This window comes from Quercus suber, unplaced genomic scaffold (assembly GCF_002906115.3).
Source record: "Quercus suber isolate HL8 unplaced genomic scaffold, Cork oak 2.0 scaffold_149, whole genome shotgun sequence".
NCBI classification, from domain to species: domain Eukaryota; kingdom Viridiplantae; phylum Streptophyta; class Magnoliopsida; order Fagales; family Fagaceae; genus Quercus; species Quercus suber.
Genome location: NW_027069610.1, coordinates 918,810 through 946,544, shown reverse-complemented (window position 1 = coordinate 946,544; position 27,735 = coordinate 918,810). Strand labels below are relative to the sequence as shown.

Here is a 27,735-nt window from a genome sequence, read left to right as displayed (position 1 = left end):
ATAATAAATAGAAAGATGGATGAATGTACCATTGCTGTGATGATGAAGGGAGAGGCAGAGATTTGAGTAGTCAGGGTCATGAACATTGGGAAGAATGATGAAGGGGATGATTTTGTGTGTGTCACACGGAAAGGTTGACGAACACTTGATGTTGATGATGAGGAGGATGTTGAGGATGCTGGGGATGGAGGTGGTGCGGTGGTGCGCGTGGAGGTGATTGAGGGAAAGCAGTGTTGACATTGTCGTCGGTGGTAAGAGTCACGCGATGGGACCTAGTTTCTAAGATTTTTCTTCTCAGTTCTTCTCTGCTATAATTGTTGCTTGCCATTTCTCTCTCTCGCACTCGCTCTGGGTGGCTTTGAAAAAGCCAGACACTCAGACAGGTATTTCTAGTGAAAAGAATCGCGCTATATTGACCAAATGGCTACTGAAAATAGAAAAATCGCTACCGAAAATAGAAAATGGACAAAAAAAAAAAAAAAAAAGATGAAAAGAAAAAAATGTCAGAAGTGGGATTTGAACCCACGCTCTCTCACGAGAACCAGAACTTGAGTCTGGCGCCTTAGACCACTCGGCCATCCTGACAGTTTTGTTAGTGAAATTCAATACCTTTATATATTTATTTAATGTATAATGTTTATCTCTATATATAAAAAACTAGCCTCATCACACGCGCTTTATATGTTCAATGAGGATTTTATTTTATTTTCTAGTATCATAATTTCTTCATTTAAAAAAAAAAAATTGGATAATTAAGTTTGTTTTGAAGATATATGGATTACTAGAAGAGTATTCTATTTTGTAGGCATTATAAGTGGAGTTGAAGATATATATTATCATGTTGTACTCAAGTATTTCTCCGTTAAATATAAGGCTTAAGAGTATTTCTGAACCACATAAGAGTCTAGTTCAAAAGGAAAATTCTCTTATAAATAGTATAAATATCCATGTTTTTGCACACTACTGCCATGCTCCTAGATTAATTTTTCACATTTCCTTTTTTGCTTCAAATTTCATTCTTTGTTTTAATTATTATATAGGAATGTCAAATTTCATTGAAAACACATAGCTAGAATGAAAATTTTCCTTTTTATCAATAGTTTTAATTTTCAAAATTTATTAAAAGAGAGTAAATTTTTAATTAAAGAGAAGGAAAAGACCCATAAAAAAATTGTCACTTTTAGAATTGAGTTTTAGCTGAAAAATTTTTGTTTCCTCAACCCCCACCCCCCTCTTAAGCAGTGAAATAATAATAATAATAATAACAACAATAATAATAATAATATAATTTGAATGCTTAAATAGAAAAATACTATTACCTCTCTCTCTCTCTCTCTCTCTATATATATTATATATATATCAAATCTTTATGGGAAAAAAAAAAAAAAAAAAGAGGAAACAAATCAACCTATATTAATTTTTTTTTTTTTAACAATCCTAATCAACCTATATATGTATAAAAAAAATAAAATAAACAAATAAAAGAGATAATTCCATCCAATTCTTGCTTGCTATTAAAGCAAGATCTCTACTTTTGAAGACATGAACCTAGCCCCCTTCCTCTCCCCTCTTATATTCATCGTCGTCAAAATTGGTTCAACCTTTTTTGATTTTCTTACTCATTCTCATCTATGGACTCTTAATGTATACGAAAAAGTGTGGTTCATTCGATGATGAATTAAATGTCACATTAACATATGTTGATGCATTTTTTTAGAGTAAAGATGTAGTGAGATATTATTATTGCTTTGCTTTCAAAACCTCATAATAGAAAATTTTTTCTATTACAGGGGGGGGGGGGTAAACTATTTGTCCAGCCTAATCCTTTTGGTGCAAAAATCAGGAAATGTGGCAATATGGAAACTTATTCACTGGCTACAGGGATGATTTCATTCCTGTGTTAGGTTGTAATTTTGATCTCTTATAGTTATTATGACGTGCATCAGTGATCTTTTTCTATTTGTGGCACTCTCATTTTCTGTACATATCAACATATATATTATATACATAGAAACAGACAAGCAGTGATCACCAATAAACCTAAATGGGGCTTTTTTTTTTCTTTTCTTTTTTTTTTCTTTTTTTTTTCATTTTTAGATCCGAAGAAGATTATAGCATCTCAATGGATAGGCTTTCCATATTTTGTATCAAGGCTTGCGCTGGCAAAATGAACATTCTACTAACTTGGGGACACCTCTAGCTGTTTGTTAACTCATCCAAACCTCGTTCTTGTCAAGTCAAACGAACCTTCTCTAGTCAATTTCTTTTCTTTTTTTGGGTAACAATCTTTAGTCAAATTTTATTATAGTCGTTTTGATTAAAACCAAATTATATTTTAAATATTAATTGCTTCACAAGTCAAGCTTCAATTATGTAAGCCTAGTTTGACACGTTTAGCCTTGTGAATTATTGAGGGTAAAAGTTAAGCTCCTACTACTTTCTATTTATTTTTAAATATATTTGCAATTCTCAATTAAGAACGTTTCACAACTATAATAATAACAAACCTTAATCTCAAATTTTTTTCATTAGCTGTTTGAGATTAGTTGTAGTTAGGGCCGGCCCTAGGCCTAGGCCTAAGGCCTCCTAACATAACAAGCCCCCAAATATGGGGGTGGTATTTTTTTTTTTTTTTTTTATATTCAATTTTTATAATTAAAAAAATGTGAGTTAGGTGCATCTTTTTTTTGGCCTAAAATATTAGGGTTATGCTAATATATTACAAGTTTTATTATATAGGTCCTATAGATGTATATGTCAACAATCATAAGAAGTAATTTAATACTTATTTATTCTTTTGTTGAAGTGTCACCTTATCGCCACATCAGTTTGTAAGCTTTTTGTAGTAAAATTTGTAATAAGTTTAGCATTTTCTTCCATATACACACACACACACACACACACACACACACACACACACACATATATATATATGAATTAATAGAAATACAACTCAATTACCGTTTTTTAGAGAGTTTCAACTTATGTATTCCGCTCTTGATAATAATTTATTATTATCAAACTGAGATATCAATCGGTTTATTATGTAGCTGGAGATTAAATCTCAAATCTCTTATTCAACCATCATAAATTTTATCAGCTGAGCTAACTGGAACCTACTATCCAATTACCATTAAGTGAATAAATAAATAAAAAACTAATCCAATCACCATTAAGTGAATGGAAAATACTAAAACTAATATAAATTTTACCACAAAAAATTTACAAACTAATGTAATAGGAATATAATTCTCAAAAAAAAAAAAAAATGTAATATGAATATGATTGATGTTACTTAGACAATATAATAAATGAATGTTTGAATAATTTATTTTTTATTGGTGATATGCCAGTTTGTAAAACTTATATAGTATATAGTAAGTACCATTAGCTTACTTTGGGTGAATTAATCATATTAATAATTAAGAATTTAAAATAGATTTAAAATAAAAAATAAATTAATAATATTATTTAAGTGATATTTAGTCCCCCCCCCCCCCCCCCTCTCTCTCTCTGATAGGTAACAGACATTCTTTTTTTATTATTTATTGGAAGAAAAAGTGGTAAAATTGGTCTTCCGTTTTAATTTCATTTTACTGTGCCGTTATATAGGCATTTATATAATTATTAAAAGATCGAATTAATGGTTGTCAAACCTCCAGACTAGTAAAGATTCTTTAATGGATATGTTACCATTTCTGTATACTTTATTACTCTTCCTTGCCTTCTTTATATATATAAATATGACCTACCTCAAATCGTTTTCACTCCAACCCACTGTAGTAAACCAGAGCCACAAACAAGGAAAAAAAATGCCTAAGAAGCTTCAAAAATCTCTCCAAGATTACCTTACCAAGATAAAAAAACCACCTTCTTCACACATCCATCTCCCCTCAAATTCCTTCTCATCTTCTAAAAATTGGATCCTCTCCGGGTGCAAGCACCCCAAGACTCTTTCATTCGCCATCGACTCCAGCCAAGACAAGGCCGGAAAAAACAACGACGACGACAACGGAGGAAACAACAAGAGTGAAGCAACCTTATCAGACGTTGATCGCTTCCTCTTGGAGAATTTCAAATCACTGTATATAAAGGACGATGAAGATATGGACAACAAGGGAAAAAGGGGTAAAGTAAATCATGAAGGTGAAAACCCTAATCATGCAGTTTTGTTTGGATCGCCTCGGCTGATGGACCCGCCACCGGATCTTTGTGGATCCCATCGATTCTTCATCAACCCGGGCTTGTCGGGCTCGCTTATCGAGGAATCCCGGTCGAGTATGACCACCACATCGGAGGATGCAGGTTCAAGCTCAACCTCAACTAGCACAACCCTAAATGATTCCACCACAACAACTAATGACCATACTAAGGATGTCACACTTCCCGACGACAGCATCGCGGTCCTAGCTTATTCTCCGAGCCCGTACGAGGATTTCCGACGCTCCATGCAAGAAATGGTCGATGCCCGTATGCGAAATCAAGGAAGGGTTGATTGGGATTTCATGGAAGAGCTCTTATTTTGTTACCTAAACCTAAATGAGAAAAAATCATACAGGTACATTTTAAGTGCTTTTGTTGATTTGATCGTCGATTTGCGTCAGGATACTGATAGAATTCCAGCGAGCACACGGAATATTCGTACAATTCGGATGATTGAAAGAGAGAGGAGAAGGAAAATGAGAAGGAAGTAACGTACGAATTAAGTCATTGAGTTCATCTAAGAACATAAAAGAATGCTACAAGAAAATGTAGGTTTTAAGATTTTTGTTGTATTCTCTCCCTTAGCTCTCACATGCAATGTGCATGTGTGGAATGTATTAATTACATTTTCAAGAAAATTAAAAAACGTTGTTTATGATTAAAGTTTTGTCTTCTTGTTTTGTTTGGTGAAATTTCATGGATTTTCAGGGTGAGCTTGTCTGTTGCATGTTCCCCGGTGCTTTTACTAGGAATTTTCTATTCCATATTTTCTAGTGTGAATATCATCGATCAAGGTAAGAATATGAACAAAATATGACACAGAATGAACATGTACACTATTTAATTATTAAATGACGAATATTTTGACATTCACAATGGCTCCCGGATTTTGAGGTCAGAGGAATTCAGTATTCAGGTATCTTCGGTAACGTTTTCTTTTTCTTTAATAATTTACTGTTATTGAAATGTTAACTTAAGAACACACTCAGTAGCTAGGTTCTATTGAGAAACTGTCTTCGGTGTACAAATTATTTTCTTGAGAAGTGACTTTTTAGGGTATATACGACAAATTATTTTCTTGAGAAGTCACTTAAGAGGGGTTTCCTCCCACCCCCAAAAAAAACCTAGGTCAATAAGAACCTGTAAATGTTGTTTTTAATCGTTTCATCATGTACTATTTTTCTTTTTCTCAATAGAAAGATGTATTGCACAAAAGAAAAATTATATTAAATTCTATAAAGATATGACGTAAAATTCAAATTTTACTCCCTCTAATCCAAATATGACACATCATCATGTCACATATTAAAGAACAAGCACAACCATACTCAGTTAATTCTAATACCTATATGAAATCTAACATAAATTGAGAGTTTATTGAGATGTTATCTAGATGTTGTAGGATATACTGAGTTTTAAGTAAAAAGTTGATATGAAAATTTCTTATTTGATGCTGTAAAACATGAGTTTTACACTCCATCTTTACCAAATTTGGACTCAAGAAATTAAAAAAATAATAATAATAATAATAATAAATTACAAAATTTACTCCCAAGATTATTCTTCACTAGGTAGTACACACTACACAGTACTACAAACACTCTTTGAAAAAAAGCTTCAAGAACCACAAACTGATTGGGAGAGTACGTCATCTTCAAAACTGATTGAGAGAGTACATCATCTTCAATAATCACCTTGATAATCTTGCATCGATAATCATTTCTATGGTTAGAGCATTCGCATCAGTTTGTATAAAAATTTCTATCAATTTTTGCATGATAACCTATTTTTTCTATTTTATATAATAAAAACTTTCAAAATAACCAACATCAGATTATCTGTTTTACACAACTTTTTATTAAAATGTCATTTTTTTTTTTATTACTCTCTCAATTCATCTTTCTGTTTGTGTATATGGGTAAAGGGGTATTAGAAAATAGATTTGCATGTGAATAGCAACATTGTGAGTATATAAATTTGACATGTTATGATATTTTACATATACAGATGTGAGTGCAGACAAATTGATTTGGAAACGCGCTTCTTAGAAAATCTACTTTTGAGTCAAATTGAAGGGAGGATACCCATAAGTTCCGTATGGATGTACAACCAGGAAAATTGAATAGTTTAAGGGTTGGGAATTGAGATTTGCTAGTTAATTTGTTTTATAATTTCCGTTTACAAGATGCTAGAATAGTTGCACTAAAGCCTTCTTTCCTGGCCGAAATTATTAATTTATACGTAGATCCAAGATTGGAATTAGTGAGTTCACTTATATACTATTTCATATATGGCACGGTATCCCATTGAGATCTTAGTTTTGCCAAATGGAAATGCCATGATGTTTATATAGCCAGCAAATGAATCTAATCAAGGATATGCATGGAACTAAATAACCACACGATGTTTCTAATCAATGCGATTGAAACTGGGTAGTTAGTCAAATATGGTACCCACATAGTCCTTTGTACCCATTTCGAGCCAAACCCTAGTTTTACTTCACCGGAAAAGACCAATATCATAGGTTGGGGAGTTCAAATTTTCTGTTACACTTTTTGTGTATCATATTATTTTCTATAAATTACAAATTATTATGCATTCATTTGAATTTAAAATGGAAACAAACCAAACATATGACAAATTGTGATTTGTGAAACGTAGTGAGGAGGTCCCTTCCTCTTTTTTTTTTTTTTTTTTAAAAAATTTGACATTTACCAACCAATAAGGAAGATATCGAAACAACAGGAAAAAGATCATATTGCAGCAATTCCTCAATAAACAAAGGAGCTTTCCGGTCCAGTCCCCTACAACACTACAACAAGTTCACATTATGCTTTATATAAATTAAAAAGACATAATTTTTATAAAGATATAGAAGAAACTAGAAACCACGTACATATAGCAGTATGCTTGATATAAAATACATAATAATAGTAATTCCCATCTACAAACTTCAATATTTTCCAGCCCAAATTTCCTATTCAAAAGAACTACCACTACAAAAAAACAACGTCTATAGCTGTGTTTTCTATAGCCGCATTTACACGCGTGGCCTAATCACCAAGACTATAGGTCCAATAGGCCTATAGTCGCGTTTTCTTAATCATGGCTATAGACTGAAACCTATAGCTGCATTTTTAAAAATACAGCTATAGACCATGTTTGGGCTGCGTTTTAAAACCCCGGCTAAAGCCTCCTACAGCTGCGTTTTTGAAATGCTGCTATAGGTATTTTTTTTTTTTAATTTTCTGGGTTTTTTTTTTCTCCAGCAAAATCAAAATCAAACACAAATCCAAAAAATTCAAAATCAAACTTAACATACTTACAATGCAAACACACCCAGAAAATTCAAAATCAAACACAACATACTCACAATACAAACACACCCAAAAAATTCAAAATTAAACACAACATACTCACAATACAAAAACAACATGCTCCAAAATACAAGAACACAAACCCATGAATCTCCTCTCATTCAACAAAACCAACCCAAATCTAACACTAAATCCATTCAAGGAACACAAAAGCACAAGCTCAGAAACACAAAAGAACAAGCTCAAGAACACAAACCCATTTAAACATAAGCACAATAAGCAACACAATCCCAAATTCAAGCACAGATCCAAAAAATTCAAAATCAAAACTCAAATCCAAATTAAGACATAGACACAAATATTGCTAGAATATCCACTTCATTCAAAATTTTCAACATTTCCTCCATTTTCTTACTAACTAAACATAAAATTACCACAAAAAAAAAAAAAAAGATCTGTAGACAAATCAGTGTGCTTGAGATGAAGAAAAAAAGAGTTGTGCTGGAGTGAAGAAGGGAAAAAAAGAAGAAAAAAAAAAAAAAGAAGAAGAACTTGGCATGACTTGCAGAAGAAAGGAGCAAAAAAAGGATGAGCAAAGAAAGAAAAGATAAAAGTGGGGGTAGGTGGGAACCTAGCATGTCATTCGGTTTTTTTTTTTTTTTTTTTTTTGTGCGTTAACTATAGCCACGTTTTTTGAACGTGACTATAGACCATCATTTTAAAAAAATATATTATTTGGTTGGACTTATAGTCGCGTTTGTTAAACGCAGCTATAGACTTAACCTATAGTTGCGTTTTAAAAAACATAGCTATAGGTAAGCTATAGCCGTGCTTTTTAAATGCAGCTATTGATCCTCCTTTTAAAAAAAAATGTATTTATTCGGTTGGACCTATAGCCACGTTTTTTGAACGCAGCTATAGACTTAACCTATAGTTGCGTTTTTTTAAACGTGGCGATAGGTCAGCCTAAGGTTAGTGTAACCAAGTTTCTCTCAATTTCACCATACCAAAGACATTTAGAGTCTGTTTGGATACTGCTTATTGTTAAAAATTGAAAACTGAAAATATTGTAGTGAAATAATTTTGAAATGTGTGAATGATGCCGTGGGACCCAGTTTTAAAGTTGATTTTGCCAGGTTCCATACTTGTGGGTCCCATGAACAGTGCACGGAACCTAGGGAAAAAAACATAGACTCGCAAAACGTGTAACCTACCGCTATCCAAACTCACACTCAATGTCACAACATTAATATAATTAATTACTTTGTTAAGAATTGGTGAATATTGTGACAGCTGGGAGATAAAATCCTAACACTAGGAGATCAAACATATCACCTACAAAACCAAAAAATGCCAAAAGCCAAACAGAGAATGAATTGAATAAAAATTAAAATAATCTTCTACATCTTATACAAGATACCATTATTAATTTCAAGTCAACCAAAACCCAGTATCCATAAATGTAAACCCATAAATCAAAAAGAAAGAAAACATAGGCAAATCATCAATCTCGTCAACTACATAGGATAACACATTTATAACAACTAAAAACCCAAACAAAAAAACTAAGAACAAAAATCTTCTACTTAAGATCTCACAGAAACCTATACATACCTCAAATTTATAACTGAAAAAGCCTTCTCATCTACAAACTTCAATTTTTTTTCTAGCCCAAATTTCCTTTTCAAATGAACTACTTTCAATGCAATTATTAGTGCAATCCTATCTTTGATGTCATCGCAGAAATGAAATACCCATGCCTCCATGATTTCTTCAATAGTAAGGTTCCACAAACACCCCAAAATCCTACAACAAACCCAAGTCCAATGCTAGCATATAACCATAGTTTTTCATAATCATCTCCATCTTGTTCATCTTCAACACTACCATCAATAATAGTTGGGGCAAATGTTCCATCTCCTAGGCACTTGGTCAGAAGAGGAGACCCATACAACGAAGGGTTACTTTTATACATGGATGCATCAGTTAGTGTGTGGAGCTTGTAAAGTTGTAATTTACAACTATGTGTTTTGTTGGCTTTTATTCCATGTCAAATTTGATTGTAATTTTATTCAATATTTTGTACTCTGTATTTATCGTGGGATTTATTTGTAAAGGTTGTGTGATAGAGAGAGAGAGTGTAAAGACTCAAGCAAATTGAAGACTAAAGAGTTTTTGCGGGTAACTCGCGACTTAGCATCTCACGAAGTGATCCATGTGACCTGCACATGCTGGAATGCAAAGAGTCAGGACAGGATGGAGACAACTGTATTTCGTGAGTATCTAGCAGGTAAGGCCTTCCTGCGAGACACTCGCGAAACATTCTATTTTGCCACACTGTACTATCTGATACATACTTTTTGTACTCACACTATTTATATCCACATTACCCACAAATGTTGAGGAATGCTTCTGAGAGAAAACCCTAGCCACAAACCTTGAGAGTTAGAGATTATTATACCCACATTTCTCTACACAATTGCTTGTGGATTTTCCTCAACTCCCACCTCTCCATTTCCATACTATTGAGAGGTTGATAGTTCAAATACTTACCACACCCTTTCAGAGTATCAAGTGAGGTTTTGGTGCTTCTGGAAAGTATTGGAAGAAGCCAAGGATGGCAGATGCAACATGGAGCTTATTGCGGGATCTAAAGAGCTAGACAAGACACGGTTCCGAGAAGCCTTGTTGGAGTAGGAGCTTGGAGGGCTTAGGTACATCGGGTAGATTAAGCTTGGAAGGTCTCTTGCTAACCCATGTATCCCAACTGATTGTCTAGTGGATCGATTATCGCTTGGAGGGCGGCAGAGAGGTTTTTCGTCGAGTTCTTTGGTTTCCTCTTCGATAACACATCGGCATGTTATCTTGTGTTTGCATCTCTCTTCCCTACTCTTTTACATTCCATTTTACTGCTGTGTTGTCATGATTATGGATTAGAGTAGCTTATTTATTTATCTGCTTGCATTTACACTATTCCGCACTTAGTATTAAGTTAGTGTAAAATATATCGAGCCGTAACTTTAATTTGGGAGTCTAAACAGCTCTTGTGTTTTCAACACATTTTCGAGCTTTCAGAGCTGATTACTAGATGGGATTCTTCCTATCAAGTTGTTAAGAGACAGGTTCAAGTGTGCCAAGGAAGTTAAAGATGACCTGCTTTCAAGAATATGTCTAGAAAGAGTATTTTTTGAGAGATTAAGTGTTTCCAGCCATCGCAAGTTTCCAATGTTCTCGGGAACATTTCCAGTTAGATGATTCATTGAGAGGTTTAGTGTACCCAATCCTACCAGCCTTATTAGTTCATCAAGAATTTCTCCCGTTAAACTATTCTTTGAAAGATCAATGTTGTTAATAAATATGAGAGCGGAACCATATTCAAGCTCTTTTCCTTTTGTCACCATGATTAATTTTTTTCAAAATAGGATTGATAACCAAAGTACCCAATGGTGTTGTTGCTATAAGTCAAAGTAGTCAAATTGTCTATACAGTCTAGAATGCCCCCAAAAATATTGTTCTGTGCAAGATCCAAGATATGAAGAACCGAAAGATTGCACCATTGTCGAGGGATAATTCCAACAAATAGATTTAACCATAGGCGTATTACGTAGAAGTCTGATCCTATCCATGAAGGAAGGTTCCCTAAGAAATGATTCTCACCAAGATCAGTATTGATAAGAGAATAATTTTGTGAGGAAGAAGGAATTTCTCCATAAAAATTGTTGTAGCTCAACACTAATAAGAAAAGGGTGATCAAGAAACCCATTGAGCTCGAAATTTTTCCAGATAAGTTGTTGTATGCAACATTCACAACCTTTAGGTATTGTCAATGTGACTCATTCCAATTATTAGGGAGCTCCCCTGAAATTTAATTGCTCCTGAGGCAAAGTGCAAGTGTACATGGGCATTTTCGTCCATTAAACAGCCCAATTTTCTTCCTTCATTTTCGAAATTAAAAAGCAAATTTTAGCATCTAAGAGGTTCTCCAAGAGATCTAATGTTTGTAAGTGTGGCTTTCGATCGCCAATATTTGATGAGATGTTGCCTGAAAATAGATTTCTTTTCAAATATAGCTGGGTTATATTAGAAAACAAAAGTGGAATAGGACCCTTGAAGCGGTTATAGCTTAAATCAATAAAAGAAACATATGGATATGCTAATTGGTGTGGTAACTTCCCCATTATTTGATTGTTGGATAAATCCAAGTGATTGAGTTGAGAAGATATCTTAGAGACCATTCCTCTAGAATATTATCTGAGATTCCAATGTTTCTAAGGTTGACAAACTTAAGCTCACTTTGAACTTGAAGCCATACAGGAAATCTAGGGCCAACAACACTGCTTTCTAGTTGAAGCTCTTTGAGCGTAAAAGGAGGAACTCATTCGTATGCCACATTGAATACTACTAGGGACTGGTTTTTCCCAATGTTTAGTATAAAATCTTCTAGTCTTGTGAGATTCATCAAATGGGCTTCTGTAATGACACCTTTTCAGGAATTGTTGTCAAGGAGCAAAGCGACTAACTCTGAGAATTGTCCAATACTTTTAGGAATGGTTCCATTCATCTCTTTATAAGAAAGGTGCAACAACTGTAAGGATGACAACTTGCCAATAGATGCTGGAATTGAACCCCCAAAAATGTTGTATCCCAAAGAGAGTTGTCTCAAGCTTCCAAATAATCCCAATGAATCAGGAATTTTTCCAATCAGCTTATTAGTTATTAGAATGCAAAGCAAGGGACTCCAGGTTATTATTCAAGCAAGTAGGGAAATTACCTAAAAACCCATCAATATTGCTGCTAAAATTGTTCCCTGAAAGATATAGAGTCTTCAATTTACAAAGATTTCCAAAACAGCTTGGCAATTGGCCTGTGATTTTTTCATTTCCATGCAAATCAAGGTGCTCAAGTTTTCTTACGTTCACAAAATCATATGGAATGGTACCTTGTAACTTACTCAAACCAAGATCAAGTTTTTTGAGGCTAGAAAGATTAAACAAGCACTGTGGTATGGAAGAGTAAAATTCATTGTTCCATAAATCAAGGGCTAAAAGAGAGGTGAAATTAACAAAAGGAAGGGAAGGTAGAAGGCTTCCAAGCTGACAATCAGAAACAAAACTCTAGAAGGGAAGGAAGCATGTTAATTGCAGTTAGCCAATTTTCTCCAACACCACTTAGATTCAATCGCCTCATATCTAGGTACTTCAAAGAAGAGAGACTTGAGACCCAATCCAAATTTTGGGGATACAAGTCTCTATTGTAATGAAGGTCAAGATGTATCAGCCTGGACAAATTGCTGAGATGAGGAGGAATTTCCCCAAAAAACGATGCATTAGAGAGACTGAGATACATCAAGTTCTCTAGCTTCCCCAAAACTTCAAGAATTCAAATGCCTCCCAAATAATTCGAGCTTAGATCAAATTAATTTAAATATTTCAAGTTAATCAAAGAAGAACTTATCTCATCACCAAGGAACAAATTCAAATGTGCATCATAGTTGATTTCCATTTCATTTGGGTTCCGAAGATCAAGCTTGGTGACATGACTGGATTGGTTGTTGCACTCCTCTCCACTGACTGCAATCTTCACCGATCCAAGAAGAAAGCCTACTCGAATGATTAGTGATGAAGTCGAAAATATCACCAGTGAGTTGCACAACGCTTGCACGCTCGAAACAACACCTGCACAACAAAAAGGAGAAAACCTAACAGAGAGCACCGGTGTGGTGTCGGCCAAATACCCTCCGAAGGTCAAGTTAGAACTTCTTTCAACTCTTGAGTGCTAGAGAGGGGTTAATTATGCGTATCTCGATTTGTGAAGGTATTGGGGTTTTTATAGTAGAAGATGGTGGACCTCTCTTCCTTGGAGTAGAAGTCTTTTCCTTATCAGAGTCCTCATGAGCGTAGATTGCGGAATCCTTTCCTTATAGGACTCTATGAAGTGTGTCGCAAGTATCACATACCAAGGGCATTTCTGCCTTCCTTATGGGCCTCGGACCCACTGATACTTCATACTGGACTCTTTTCCATAAATTTGGCAGATAATGGGCCCGTCCTCTATTGGACCACAACGAATAACCGTCAGGCCCATCTCAAGCCCAAATTCATCCTCTTCAGTTGCCCCCTTCACCCTATGGATCCGTCATACTTTGAGGGAAACATGGGGTGACGATAACCATTAACGGGGGTGACGGTTGAGAGGCCTGTGGGTCGTCGACTCCAAATTTGTTGAGGTCGACGGCTCCAAGGTACACCGTCAGTAATTAATGCTGCGGACAAGATCTGGAGAGCATTAATGGTGTGACACGTGTCGTACTTCTATTGGCAATTTTATGAGATCGAAGCATCACTTCGTCTTCCGTGCACCTCTCCTATAAATACTGCCCCCTTCTCCTTTCATTTTTCTACTTTCACGAAGAATTGCATTGTCAGAGAGAGACCGTCGTATCTGTCAGAGAGCAGCCCGTCCACTCACGGCAACCGTCAGACACTTTCATCCGTCTACTTTTTGCTAGTAAGTCATTTCCATCCGTCTTATATTTTATTTCTTGTTTTAAACTTTACTATGGAAAAAAAAACAATTCCTTTTCTTTTCCCGTCATATTTTCCAACATCCGTCATAGCCTTAGGTTTTGTCGTTACCTGTAGGAAATGTCTAGTGCGTCGAGTAACCAATCTGTCGCTCGCAACGAAACGGATTATGAAGAGGTGTATCCGTCAGGTCACAAAGACCGAGACGATCTGAGCGAGGATAGGAGTCCGTCTGCATCTTCCCCGTCCTCAACAAATGAGGATATGGAGATTGTAGAAATAGTTGAAGAACCAATAGAAGGAATTAGATCCGTCGTGGGAGCGGACGGACTTAGGTAGTTTGTAATGCTACCAGAGTGGACGGTAAACGCCTTCACTTCAACCATCAAGGAGCCACATTTCAACACCATTAGAGACAACTACCAAATCCCTGACCATATTCCCATCTGTCTACCCTACCAGTCAGAAAAATGCTATTACCAAGGGGTGGACGGTGTTGGAATATATGAGTAGGTGCTCAAGGCTAGCCTTAGATTCCCATTGAGTTCCCTCCATCGCGAACTTTTACAATATTTGGGATTGTCCGTCAGCCAAATATCCCCAAACGCCTGGAGAGTTTTTATCGCGATGGAGATACTGAACGGAGCCATGTCGGGCGGTAGACGTAGGCTGACGGTGCGGGAGTTCCTTCACTACTACCGTCCAGACGAAATAGACAAGTCAAGGGGAATGTATAGCTTCGTCCCTAGGAGCTCCGTCCTGAAAGTTATTTTTTAAACACCAGATTCAAATAGAGACTGGAAGAGCCGTTACTTCTTCATAGAAGGAGACGGTTGGATGTGCCGTCCAGGAGAGACGGATCACACGCCCGTTGATACTACATGGGGTATTCTAAATGAGTCTGGTATACCCCGTCATATGAAAGCAATTTATTTTTATTATATTTATTGAATTTCATAAGAATTTACAGTCCGTCTACTCTCTCTTTTTCAGTCCGACAACACCCACAAATAGAACTTGAAGAATTTAGTTTTTTGGAAAAGATTTTTAAAAAGACCTCGTCAGAGAAGAGGACCTGGGCTAAGCTCGTCACACTCGACACCCTTCATTGGTATTGTGACGGACCTGAACCTTCTTCTGCGACCAGGAAATACGACAAGAAAGCCCGTCAACGTAAGTTTCTTACTATATTCCAATAATTTATCCGTCTACTATATTCTTCTTGTAATTTTCTCCGTTTACTTTCGCAGAAATGGATGACGCCAAAAGAAGGGCCTTGATCAGAGCGAACGTTGCCAAGAAGAAAGAGTCCGTTGAGGCAGATCCTATGGGAACAAGTTCCAGCCTTCCCCAGAAAAGGAAAGCGCCGTCCAGAGGGGACCATCTTCTAAAGAAGCCCAAGGTTCCATTGGAGCCCGTCCTAGGTCTTATGGCTGGTGCCAAAACCACAACTCCTCTGAAGCATGGGGCAGGAAAAGGCCTCATGAAGGGCCCGTCCACCCAGAAGGAGAAGGCGCCCGTCCTCCTGCGAGAGGACCCCAAGTATGCTTTGGAGAAGCTCTCGTCCGTCATCTCTTCTGATGACTACGAAGATCTAGGCAACCATTCCACCGAGGCTATGGGGGAGACGGGCCTATTCAGTATTGCTCAGGTAATCGATCCATCTGCTACGCTTTTGTTTTTTGACTCTAATAATTGGCTAACTCCTTTTCATTTTCAGGCCATGCTAATGATGAAGGGGCTGATGGGACGGTGCCTTAGCCATGAGACAACATTGGACCGACTAAGAGAGAAAGCCAAGGCGACGGATGACGAGCTAACACAACTGAGGGCTTGGAAGGTCGTCCAGGAGAAGAAGTTGGAAATGGCTGAGGGAGCGAGGGACTAGTACCTTAAGAGGACGGAGGAGCTATCCAAGGTTTTGGAGGACAAAGAGAAGGAGATCCGTCAGGCAAAAGTAGACGCCGTGCGTGAGTATCGAGACTCCGACGACCTTCTACTGGAGCTAGGGTCCTCCATTAATGACGGCTTTGACGATGCCCTTCGTCAGGTGAAGAGCTTATATCCAGACCTTGACCTATCTTCCGTCAACATTAGTGTTCCCGAGCAAACATCCGTTCAGCCTGCCAGATCTGATGACACTGACCAGCTGTTTGGTGACGAGGCTCAAGTCGACAGGGCTCAGGTGGACAAGACCGTTGAGAATGATCCAAATGACGTGGAGGTCCGTCAGGAAGGAACAGATGTCCCAGCCACAAGTTGAAATAATTTTATTGTTATCTATTTATTATTTTTTTTTTTTGTAAAGATATTTTAAGAACAATTTTTCATCCGTCATGGATGTCATGTAGACACTCAATATTTGGTTTTTATAATATGTTGTGTTTATTCGTCTGCTAATTTGTATGCCTTTTGTAGTTTTGTATCTGTTTATTTTGTTTACATACATCTGGTTGTTCATGTTGTGGACTTGGTAGATACTCCCACTATAGGGGGTCCATCTACTTAATATTTTTTACCCACTTGTGATGGTCCGTCCACTTGTGGACTAATTCTTATCCGTTCACTATGGGAAAGGATCCGTCCCTTTCGCGGACTGTTTTGTCCATCCATTAACTTTAAACTTTGGGATTTGATCCGTCCATCTTGTGGACTAAGTTTTATCCGTCCTTTATTGGACTTAGAATTTTCATCCTCTTGGGATGATCCGTCCCACTTGTGGACCAAGTTTTATCCGTCCTCCACGGGAATTTGGATTATCATCCTCTTGGGATGATCCATCCACTTTGTGGACTAAGTTTTGTCCGTCCCCTATGGGACTTCGGATTTTCATCCTCTTAGGATGATCCGTCCACTTTGTCGACCAAGTTTTATCTGTCCTCTATGGGACTTGGGATTATCATCCTCTTGGGATGACCTGTCCATTTGGTGGATTAAGTTTTGTCTGTCCTCTATGGGACTTGGGATTATCATCCTCTTGGGATGATCCGTCCACTTTGTGGATTAAGTTTTGTCCGTCCTCTATGGCTTAAGCAGGAAACATAGTAGTGTTTGAATACTTCTATTATTGAAAGAAAATCATGCAGAAAAAAAGAAAGGTACCTGCCCCCTTGGGCTTAAAAAGGTACTTGTAGAATTGTTTGAAGTAAAAACTGAAAAATGGAGAAAAAATTGTTTGAAGCAAAAGCTTCTAAAAACTAAATGATAAACTGGAAGTTGGGGGGGAACGATGCCCTTCACGTCGTCTCTACTGGTAGTATCTCTGTAGGTTCTCCGTGTTCCATGGGTGTTGAAGCCTCTGTCCGTCCGGAGTTTCGAGGTGGTAGGTTCCTTTCCTTTGCCAAGATGAGATCCTGTATGGTCCTTCCCAGTTGGGGCCGAGCTTTCCTTGTGACGGATCTCTAGCAGCACCCATTACCTTCCGTAGCACAAGATCTCCGATCTGAAAGTCTCTGTGTCTGACGTTGGAGTTGTAGTATTTTGCCATAAGGTTCTGGTACCTAGCCAACCTCTGCTCTGCTGTAGCCCGGACCTTGTCCACCAGATCCATCTGTAACCGCAAGGCCTCTTCGTTCTGATCCTTGTTGTAGTTCTCCACCCGATAACTCGTAAGCCCGACCTCTGCTGGAATGACGGCCTCACATCCGTATGCTAGTCTGAATGGTGTTTCCCCAGTGGGTGTTCTTGCGGTAGTACGATATGCCCATAAGACGCTCGGTAGTTCGTCAGGCCAGATGCCCTTAGCCCCCTCGAGCCGGGTCTTTATGATCTTGAGTAAGGACCGGTTCGTGACCTCAACTTGTCCGTTGGCCTGTAGGTGCGCGGGCGAAGAGTAATGATTCTTAATACTCAGTTCCGAACAGAAGTCCCTAAAGGCATTGTTGTCGAACTGTTTTCCATTGTCGGAGACAAGCACTCTTGGTATCTCGTACCTGCAGATAATATTTCTCCACACAAAGCTTCGAATGTTCTTCTCCGTGATACTGGCAAGGGCCTCTGCTTCTACCCACTTGGTGAAGTAGTCGATGCCTACTACAAGAAATTTTAGTTGTCTTAGTGCTGTCGGAAAGGGGCCCATGATGTCTAATCCCTTTTGGGCAAAGGGCCAAAGGGCCGTCATGGGTGTAAGCTCCTCAGTTGGTTACCGAATCAGATTACTAAACCTCTGACATTTGTTGCAAGTTTTGACGTAAGCTTGTGCATCCTTTTGCATCGTAGGCCAATAGTACCCCGCTCAGACCAATTTGTGCACTAAGGATCGCGCCCCTGAGTGGTTTTCGCAAATACCCTCGTGAACTTCTCTCATCACGTAGTCTGCTTCCTCGCTGCTTAAGCATCTTAGGTACGGTCGGGAGAATCCTCTTTTGTATAAGGTATCTTTGATCAGTACAAACCATGAGGCTCATACTTTTAGCTTCCTCGCTGCGTATTTCTCATCCGGCAGAGTGCCTGATCTTAGGTACGCCGTCAATGGTGTGGTCCAATTGTCCCAAAAACTGACTTCCTGTATGTTTGTTCCATCATTAATAAGCGAGGAGCGTTGTATGAATGATAATACCTGTTCGGGAACAATCATATGTTCTGCCGAGGCTGCTTTTGCCAGATGGTCGGCGCACTGGTTTTCTTCCCTTGGGATTTGGACGAATTTTACTTCGAGGTTGCTGATCCGATTCTTCACTTCCTCCAGGTACTTCTTCATCCTCTCACTTTTGCATTCATAGCCTCCGTCAATGTGACGTATTACAACCTGGGAGTCGCAGTGCACGACTATGTTTTCAGCTCCTGCTGCTCTTACGAGGTCTAGTCCCGTTATCAATGCTTCATATTCGGCTTCGTTGTTGGTCGTGGGGAAGTCGAGTCGGATCATGCACTCGACTTTATCCCCTTCTGGGGTTTGGATGACTACACCAGCTCCTCTAGCCTTTCTGTTTGACGATCCGTCTGTGTGGATGGTCCATTGTGCGGCTACTTTCTCCTCGTCCTCCAATTGTGCGAATTCTGCAATGAAGTCAGCCACAGCTTGCCCTTTGATTGCAATTCGTGGGCGATATTGTATGTCAAATTCACTCATCTTAATCGCCCACAAAGCCATTCGTCCAGCTGCCTCGGGGCTCCCTAAGGCTCTCCTCAGGGGTTGGTTCATCAGGACTATGATAGTATGGGCTTGGAAATACGGCTTTAGTTTTCTTGCCATTATTACCAATGCAAAGGCCATCTTCTCTATTGGCAGGTACCTTTCTTATGCTACTCGGAACGCTCGACTTGTAAAGTAGACGAGTTTTTGGGATCCGTCTTCCTCTCTTACTAATGCCGCGCTGACCGCCGCTTCTGAAATAGCTAAGTAGAGGTAAAGTTCTTCTCCTGGTCTGGAGGGGCTGAGCAATGGCGGGGATGTGAGGTACCTCTTTAATTCTTCAAAGGCCTTCTGGCATTCATCCATCCATTCAAACGACTTTCTTAGTATCCTGAAGAAGGGCAGACATTTGTCCGTCGCTTTCGAGACAAACCTATTCAGGGCGGCAATTTTGCCGTTCAGTCTTTGCACGTCTTTGATCGTCTTCGGTGGTTCCAACTCCATGATGGCCCGAATTTTTTCTGGATTAACCTCTATCCTTCTGTAAGATACCATAAACCCCAAGAACTTTCCTGCCGTTACTCCAAACGTGCACTTAGTTGGATTAAGCTTCATATTATATGAGCGGAGAGTGTCAAAAGTCTCCTGGAGGTCCTTCAGGGGGTCATCTTCGAGTAGGCTCTTCACAAGCATGTCGTCGACATAAACTTGCACGTTTCTGCCGATCTGGTAAGCGAACATTTTGTTCATCAGTCTTTGGTATGTTGCGCCTGCGTTCTTAAGCCCAAATGGCATCACTTTATAACAAAAGAGCCATTGGCTAGTGACAAAAGAGGTTTTCTCCTAGTCAGCTTCGTCTATTTTAATTTGATTATAGCCCGAGAAGGCATCCATGAAGCTCAAGAGCTGGTGTCTGGCCGTGGAGTCAACCAGGGTATCTATCCGGGGCAGTGGGTAACTGTCCTTTGGGCATGCTTTGTTGAGGTTCGTGAAATCAACGCACATTCGCCATTTGCCGTTTGCTTTTTTGACCATCACTACGTTCGCCAGCCAGTCAGGGTAGTAAATTTCCCGGATGAAGTTTGCCTCTAACAGCTTCTTCACTTCTTCCGCTATTGCCTTGTCTCGTTCCTGTGCGAAGACTCGTTTTTTCTGTCTGATTAGCGAGAATGATGGATTTACATTTAGCCTGTGAGCTATGACCGAGCTTTCGATTCCTGGCATGTCTTCGTGGCTCTAGGCGAACACATCCTGATTCATTCTGAGGAATGATATGAGGGATTAATGGATTGTCTGGCTAGCCAGTGTCCCTACTCTGGTAGTCCGTTCAGGTCTTGATTCATCAAGGGTTATTTCCTCTAGTTCCTCCACCGGCTATGCTGTCGTCCGTGCGTCCTCTATGCACATGGTTTGCTGCTAGTCTTCCATCTTCAGTATGGCAACGTAGCACTCATGGGCTGCCACCTGGCTCCCTTGTAATTCACCAACCCCGTGTTCTGTAGGGAATTTGATCATTAGGTGGTAGGTTGATGTTGCCGCCTTCCACGCATTATTGGTAGGTCGTCCGATGATAGCGTTGTATGCAGATGAACAGTCGACCACAACGAACGTCACATCTTGTGTGATCTGTTGGGGATAATCCCCTACCATCACCGAAAGTGTGACCACACCTATTGGAAACAATCTTGCTCCCCCGAAGCCAACCAACGGGGTGTTTGTTAGTGTCAACCGATCCCTGTCAATTTTCATTTGTTGGAATGCGGGGTAATAGAGGATGTCCGCTGAGCTATCGTTGTCCACCAACACTCTGTGCATGTTATACTCTCCTACCCGTAGAGTGACCACTAATGCGTCGTCATGTGGGTGGTGAAGACGTCGTGCACCTTCCTCGGTGAATCCGATAGCTGGGCTATCTCTCCGTGCTATCTTTTGTGCTGAACCTGTTAGCTGGACGTTGTTGATCATCTAGAGGTAAGTCTTTCGGGCCTTCTTGGACGACCCGGTGGTTGATGTTCCCCCTACAATCATTCTTATGTCTCCGATTAGGGGCCTAGGACGCTCGTTATCCCTTCGAGGCTGCTGTTCTTGAGCTGGCTAGTCCGTCCTCTCCTTTCTGACGTACTTTTGTAATTTCCCCTGTCTAATAAGGGCCTCTATCTGCTGCTTCAAGTCATAGCAATCTGCTGTATCGTGGCTGTAATCGCAGTGAAAACGGCAATATTTATCCCGTGACCTTTTGCTAGGATCTCCTTTTAGCTTTCTTGGGAAGGTTAGGGCACCTTCGTCCTTGATTTGCATTAGGAGTTGCTCTATCGGAGTAATCAACGGGGTGAAGTTCGTGAACCTCCCCCTTGGTGGCCTAGAGCGCGGCTCATCCCTTCTGTCTCCCATCCTAGGCCTCTTTGACCTTTGGTCCCGTCGTTCGTCTTCCTACCGTTCCCTTTTCCTTAGTTTCTCATCTCGGGCCTGTAATGCGTCTTCAGCATTCATGTATTTGGTTGCCTTGTAGAATACTTCTGACATGGTCTTAGGGTCGTTCTTGTATAAAGAGAAAAGAAACTTGCCCTTCCGCAATCCGTTCGTGAATGCCGCCATAAGGATTTTGTCGTCGGCTTCGTCTATTGAAAGCGCTTCTTTATTAAAGCGCGTTATGTAAGTCCTCAGGGTCTTGTCCTCCCGTTGCTTGATACTCATCAAACAGGTTGTGGACTTCTTGTACCTGTGCCCTCCAATGAAGTGCGTAGTGAACTGCGTGCTTAGCTCCTTGAAGGTGCTGATAGAGTTTGGCGTCAGTCGGCTGAACCACACCCTTGTGGGGCCTTTGAGCGTGGTGGGGAAGGCCCTGCACATGATCTCGTCTGCTACTCCCTAAAGGTGCATTAATGTTTTGAAGGTTTCTAGATGATCCAGAGGGTCCTTCACTCCGTCATAGCTGTCTATATGAGGCATGCGAAATTTGTGGGGTAAAGGGAAGGAGTTCACGGCCGCCGTGAAAGGCGAGTCGGTGCGGTTGACTAGATCGTCAAGATCACTAGAAACTCGCCCTTTAAGCGCGTTCATCATTACCTCCATCTGTTCCCTCATCGCCTGCATCTCTGCCACAATATGCGGCGGAGTCGCATCCGTGAGGGATGGCATGCTCAAATTCTGCCTTTCTGGTTTGCTTGGGGCGTGGCTGCCTTTGGGTTTCTCCTGATTCTTCCTCGGAGCGCTGGTCCCTTCTTGATCTTCTTGTTGGTTATTCGGTGCCGTATTCTTCTGACACAGCTGCTCTTCTAAGTCGTGGTTTTGTTTGGTGAGACGTTCTACTGCGGCTCCGAGAGTCCGAACTTGCCTCTCGAGGGCAGTCGTGGGTGGTTCATCTCCTTGAACGTCATTAGTAGTTGCCATCAAGCGAGTGAGTACCAAAGCAACCCTTTAGTCCGGGAAACGATAGTATGGCTTATGAATCGAGTTTTCCCACAGATGACGCCAACTGATGAAGCCGAAAATATCACCAGTGAGTTGCACAACACTTGCACGCTCGAAACGACACCTACACAACAAAAAGGAGAAAACCTAACAGAGAGCACCGGTGTGGTGTCGGCCAAATACCCTCCGAAGATCAAGTTAGAACTTCTTTCAACTCTAGAGTGCTAGAGAGGGATTAATTATGCGTACCTCGATTTGTGAGGGTATTGGGGTTTTTATAGTAGAAGAGGGTGGACCTCTCTTCCTTGGAGTAGAAGTCTTTTCCTTATCAGAGTCCTCATGAGTGTAAATTACGGAATCCTTTCCTTATAGGACTCTATGAAGTGTGTCGCAAGTATCACATACCAAGGGCCTTTCTGCCTTCCTTATGGGCCTCGGAGCCACTGATACTTCATACTGGACTCTTTTCCATAAATTTGGCAGATAATGGGCCCGTCCTTTATTGGACCACAGCGAATAACCGTCAGACCCATCTCAAGCCCAAATTCATCCTCTTCAATTAGTTAGGCCTTTTTCAGAGTTATAAACTAGTCTATGCTCAAAGTGCACTTTGACCTCAGAGACTACGATCTTGGGTCCGGAAATGCTTAACTTAATAAGACTTTAAAAATATGAATAAGTAAACAACTAAAGAGAATGAAAAATGCTAAGTACTAAGCTCTTGAAATGTCTAACTTATCGAATTGACTAAGACATATTACATCATCTCAAAATCAAAGGGCTCGAAGTAAATCATTTTGATTGAAATTAAACTAATTAAAGCTGATCATCTTGATTAAAGGCAAATCACAAGAATGCAGTTGATTCAATCCTAATAACACAAAGTTGCATTGAAATGGACATTCATATGGATCAAATTATCATAAATACGTGCATATCACATTAAACTTAAACACAAGTACTTGGACATAAACTTACAAGCGTAAGATGAAGATCTCCTTACAAACCTAAAAGACTAAGAAAGTAATTCCTAAGAACCTAGTCTCAAAGTTTTGAGAGTGTTATGATATGTGTTCTAACTAAGTTTTCTTATCTGTTGGTGTGTTCATGGTGTCCTTTCCTTGCTGAACGAGGTCTCTATTTATACTTTAAGGACCTGGTTCCATCTCTAACACCATGTCTCCTCCATTTCGTTCTTTTTCCAGGTATCCCATGTATGTATAAGCTGTTATAAAACCTATTTTGAGTTTAAAATGTGCATTTGTAGAAAGTTATAAGGAGTCGTGGTTGTAAAACAAAGTTATGGGTTTTAAAAACGCTCTTTTAGGACCTGCATAGTTAGCTATAAAAAGTAGTGTTTTTGTTTTCATTTTCAATTTTCAATGGGACCCACCACAAAAAACTTGTTTGGTATAAAAATTTGTACTTAGTTTTCATTTTCAGTATTCTAAAAGTTGGTTTTGAATACAAAAATGAAAACATCTTTTCATTGTTTTCATTTTCATAGAAAACAAATACAATGACAATTCCGTAAATATTGTGAAAATGCAAAGGGCCCCACCTAATTGATGTGTGTGTAAGTGAAAAAAGTAACTTTAAAAGAAAAATAAAAAACAATACCAAACCGTGCATGATAAATTTTATACCCAAATTACGTATTCAAAATAACTTACTAAACATTCTCAAATGTAAAAATTGGTCATTTTTTCTATATTCAATTTTAGAATTTGAATACAAAAAAAGAAAAAATGAAAAGTGAATACATCACTTTTTAGAAACAAACAGGACCCTAATCTCTCAAAATACCTAACCAAACGACCGTAACAATTGACATATAATCGCCATTATTACTGTCTATCACGTGCGCCCAGAGTGTTCCTTTTACTTAAATCATCATGTGCCTCTATTTTGCCAAGTGAATCACTGCCCATCTGAGCTTCCGTTTCCAGGCTTAATTATCTTTGTTACTATAAGGGTTTAGTATGTTCCTTTACTAAAATTAATATTTGGCCCAATATTTCCAATGTATGAATTTTGTTTGGAAGCCTCTCTCCGTGATCCTCAAACCAATTATATATCCAAAGAGGCCCATGACTAAAAATGTGCGAATTGCCAAAGCACCCCATACTTAAATTCTGTTATGCAATAGTGGCAGTTTTAACATCAATTATTATAATTTGGAATTAGCAGAAGCACATTTACATGAACAATAAAATAAAACAAGAATATGGAATCAGTAACATAGTGAATCAGTGATGCCAAAGGTAACTATGAGCCCAAAAGATGTGTGGTTCTTTTTTTCTTTCTTTTTATTTAAAGAATAATTAGGGGCTGTTTGGATTTGCAAGTTTTCATCACCCATCACTCTGTTTTCAACACTCATAACTCAAAACTAGTGGGTCCCACGTAGAGAAAATCTGTTTGGCTATGTTTTCAAGTTTTGTTTCCATCACTCAATTCTCTGATTTTTGAGTGATGAGTTAGTTAAACTGAAAACAATTTTTGGGTGTTTTTGAGTTATGAAAACTAAGTTATGATAACATTTTGGTAGATACATACACATTTGAGGGGCCCACGGTCAGAGAGTAGTCAAATCCACCTCAGATCTTTTGCTCTCTCCAACACTCCACCAACGGCTACACTTTTTTTTTTTTTTTTTTTTTTTTTTATACGCTGGGTTTGGGCTTGGTTTCTCTATTCTCTTCTTCTTCTTCTTCTTTTCTTCCTTTTCACATTGGGTTTCTGGGTTTTGGTTTTTTTTTTTTTTTTTCTTTTCTTTTTTTCCAATTCCTTTCACTGGGTTATGGGCTTGGGTTCTCTTTTTTTTTTTTCCTTCTTTTTCTTTCTTTCTTTCTTTCTTTCTTCACTTCTCACAATCTTCTCTTCTCTTTTTTCCCTCTTTTAGTTCTTTCTAAGCTTTATAGTGTAATTTGTTGTGGTGTTGAAGGTGTTGGTGGTGTGAATGGCCGAATTTGCTATGGTGGATTGGTTTGATGTTTTGTGGTTTGCACGGTGATGGTTTTTTTTCAGTTGGGTGCTGGGTTTGATGTTCTGTTTCTACTGTGGCCACCATAACATCCTTCCAAAGATTCACAAAACCCCTAACACAACAACAACAACAACAACAACAAAAAATCACCTGCACTGTGGCCACTCTCAAAGAAGAAGACACTGGCAGAAAGAAAGAGTAAATTTTTTATTTATTAAAAAAAAAAATGGATAAAGTAGAAGACATACATGTGGAACAATGGTAGCATGGTTAGAGGGCGGGTTTCACATTTTTGAGTTTTTAAAGTTGAAAAAAAAAAAAACTGAGTTTTAGGTGCGGGTTTTGGAAATATTTGGGGATTATTAAGTTATAGGAAATGAGTTATAGAGTGATGAGTGATGATATTTGAGTGATGAGTGAGCATTTTTTTTTTCACCCAAACAGCCCCTAAGAGTGTGCATGGTTGGGGTGAAAACAAGAAGGATGGAAAATAAGGAGAGAAAAATAGAGTGAAAAATGATTTTTTCTACTGTTTGGTTGAAGAAAAAAAATAGGAGAGACAAAAAACAAGGGAGAAAGTTTTCCCTCCCGGGCCCACTTTTTTTATCCTCCTAAATTGGGAGGAAAATGGAGAGGGAAAGTGCTGTAAATTGCATTTTACACAAATACCCTCTCACCTATCCCTTACTTTATTATGACTTCATGACTTTTGCCTATTCTTATCCTTATCACTTTACCTTCTCACAGTACAGCAATGTCAATGTTCTCTTCTCTTCTCTCCTTTTTGTTTGCTGACCACGTTTTTGTGGGCTGATTTTTTTGTCCATTTGCTGACCATGTTTTAGCTGGTTACAAAATCTTTTTGCCCACAAAAGTTTGCTGACCACGTTTTTGTGGGCTGAATGTAGTGTAAATTTGCTAACCACGTTTTAGCTAGTTACAAAATCTTTTTGCCCACAAAAGTTTGCTGACCACGTTTTTGTGGGCTGAATGTAGTGTAAATTTGCTAACCACGTTTTAGCTAGTTACAAAATCTTTTGCCCAATTAAATTTATATGTACACTATTGTAATTTTCACATTATAATAATATAAATTTATATGTATGATGTGGTAAATTTTATATTTTTTTAATGAGTATAAATAAATGTATTTCTTACATATTATGTAACAAGGGTATAATAGTCAATTTATATAAATTACATGTTTCATCCTTCTCTTTTTCTCTCTAACCAAACAAAAGAGTTTTCCACCTTCCCACTTTTCCACTCCTCCAACCAAACACATAAGAGGGAAAACCAATTATTTTCTATCCTCCCACTTTTCTATCCTTCCTCTTTTCTACTCCTCCAACCAAATGAACTCTAAGTATTTTAACACACACACAAACAATGGGAGAGGGGAGAAGATTTTAAAGAAATTGATAGCGGTGTATATCCAAAAAGGTTTAACTCTTGGATATAGATATGTGGATCTAGAGCATATAGAATTCACAATATCCAAATTATCATAGTTCATTCCGTTGATCCTTGAGCCGGAACTGGAATCACTCTTCTATCCTTCATATGATATATGGTTTTCTAACTTCTAAAGATATTCTAAAGAATCTCTTGTTTCCAGAAGATCGTTGAGGTAATAGACCTTACTTTTAAATCCCCTTACTTTATTAAGCCCAATTATGTATGTATATATATATATATATATATGTATGGAGGGATAAACATGTGCTTAGGAGTTTAAAGAATTACCAGCAACATGAGAATAATGGGCAAAACTCAAAAATACGCTTTCCACGCTTTCTACATAGAAATGGCAGGAATTTGGGCAGAGCTGCCTGGGGAAAAAAAATTTTACATGTCTTAAAAAATTTTAAGGTGAAAACACCATTTTGGTCCTTATATTTTGGAGTCATAATCAATTTGATCTCTATAGTTTGGTAGCAGTTAATTTGGTCCCTGTTATTTTTAATTTGAAGTCAAATTAGTCCCTACAGTTAATTCATTAGCGGAAAATGCTTACGTGACAAACGGTGTACACTACTAGCACATTTTAAGCTTACATATGGCTTATATAATAATATTAAAAATTGACAACTCATCATTTTAATTAATAAAAATGCCATGTCATAAACAAACACCCAAGATGACAGAAAATGAAAATCTGCCAAAGACTGAAATAGAAAATTTAATTCCCTTTTATTTTCTTTCATTTTTCTTGCA

General features: G+C 38.4%; 1 protein-coding gene and 1 non-coding gene across 2 annotated transcripts; one reads left to right on the top strand and one right to left on the bottom strand.

Moving 5' to 3' along the window:
* Positions 1–501: 501 nt before the first annotated feature.
* On the bottom strand, positions 502–585 carry TRNAL-CAA (transfer RNA leucine (anticodon CAA)). The gene has a single exon. It is a non-coding gene; the product is annotated as a tRNA-Leu (tRNA).
* Positions 586–3,812: 3,227 nt separating this feature from the next.
* LOC112012821 (transcription repressor OFP14) lies at positions 3,813–4,726 on the top strand. Its single transcript, XM_024045198.2, has one exon. It carries the CDS (start codon positions 3,813–3,815, stop codon positions 4,692–4,694), a length of 882 nt encoding a protein of 293 aa, XP_023900966.1. The 3' UTR covers positions 4,695–4,726.
* The last annotated feature ends 23,009 nt before the right edge of the window (positions 4,727–27,735 follow it).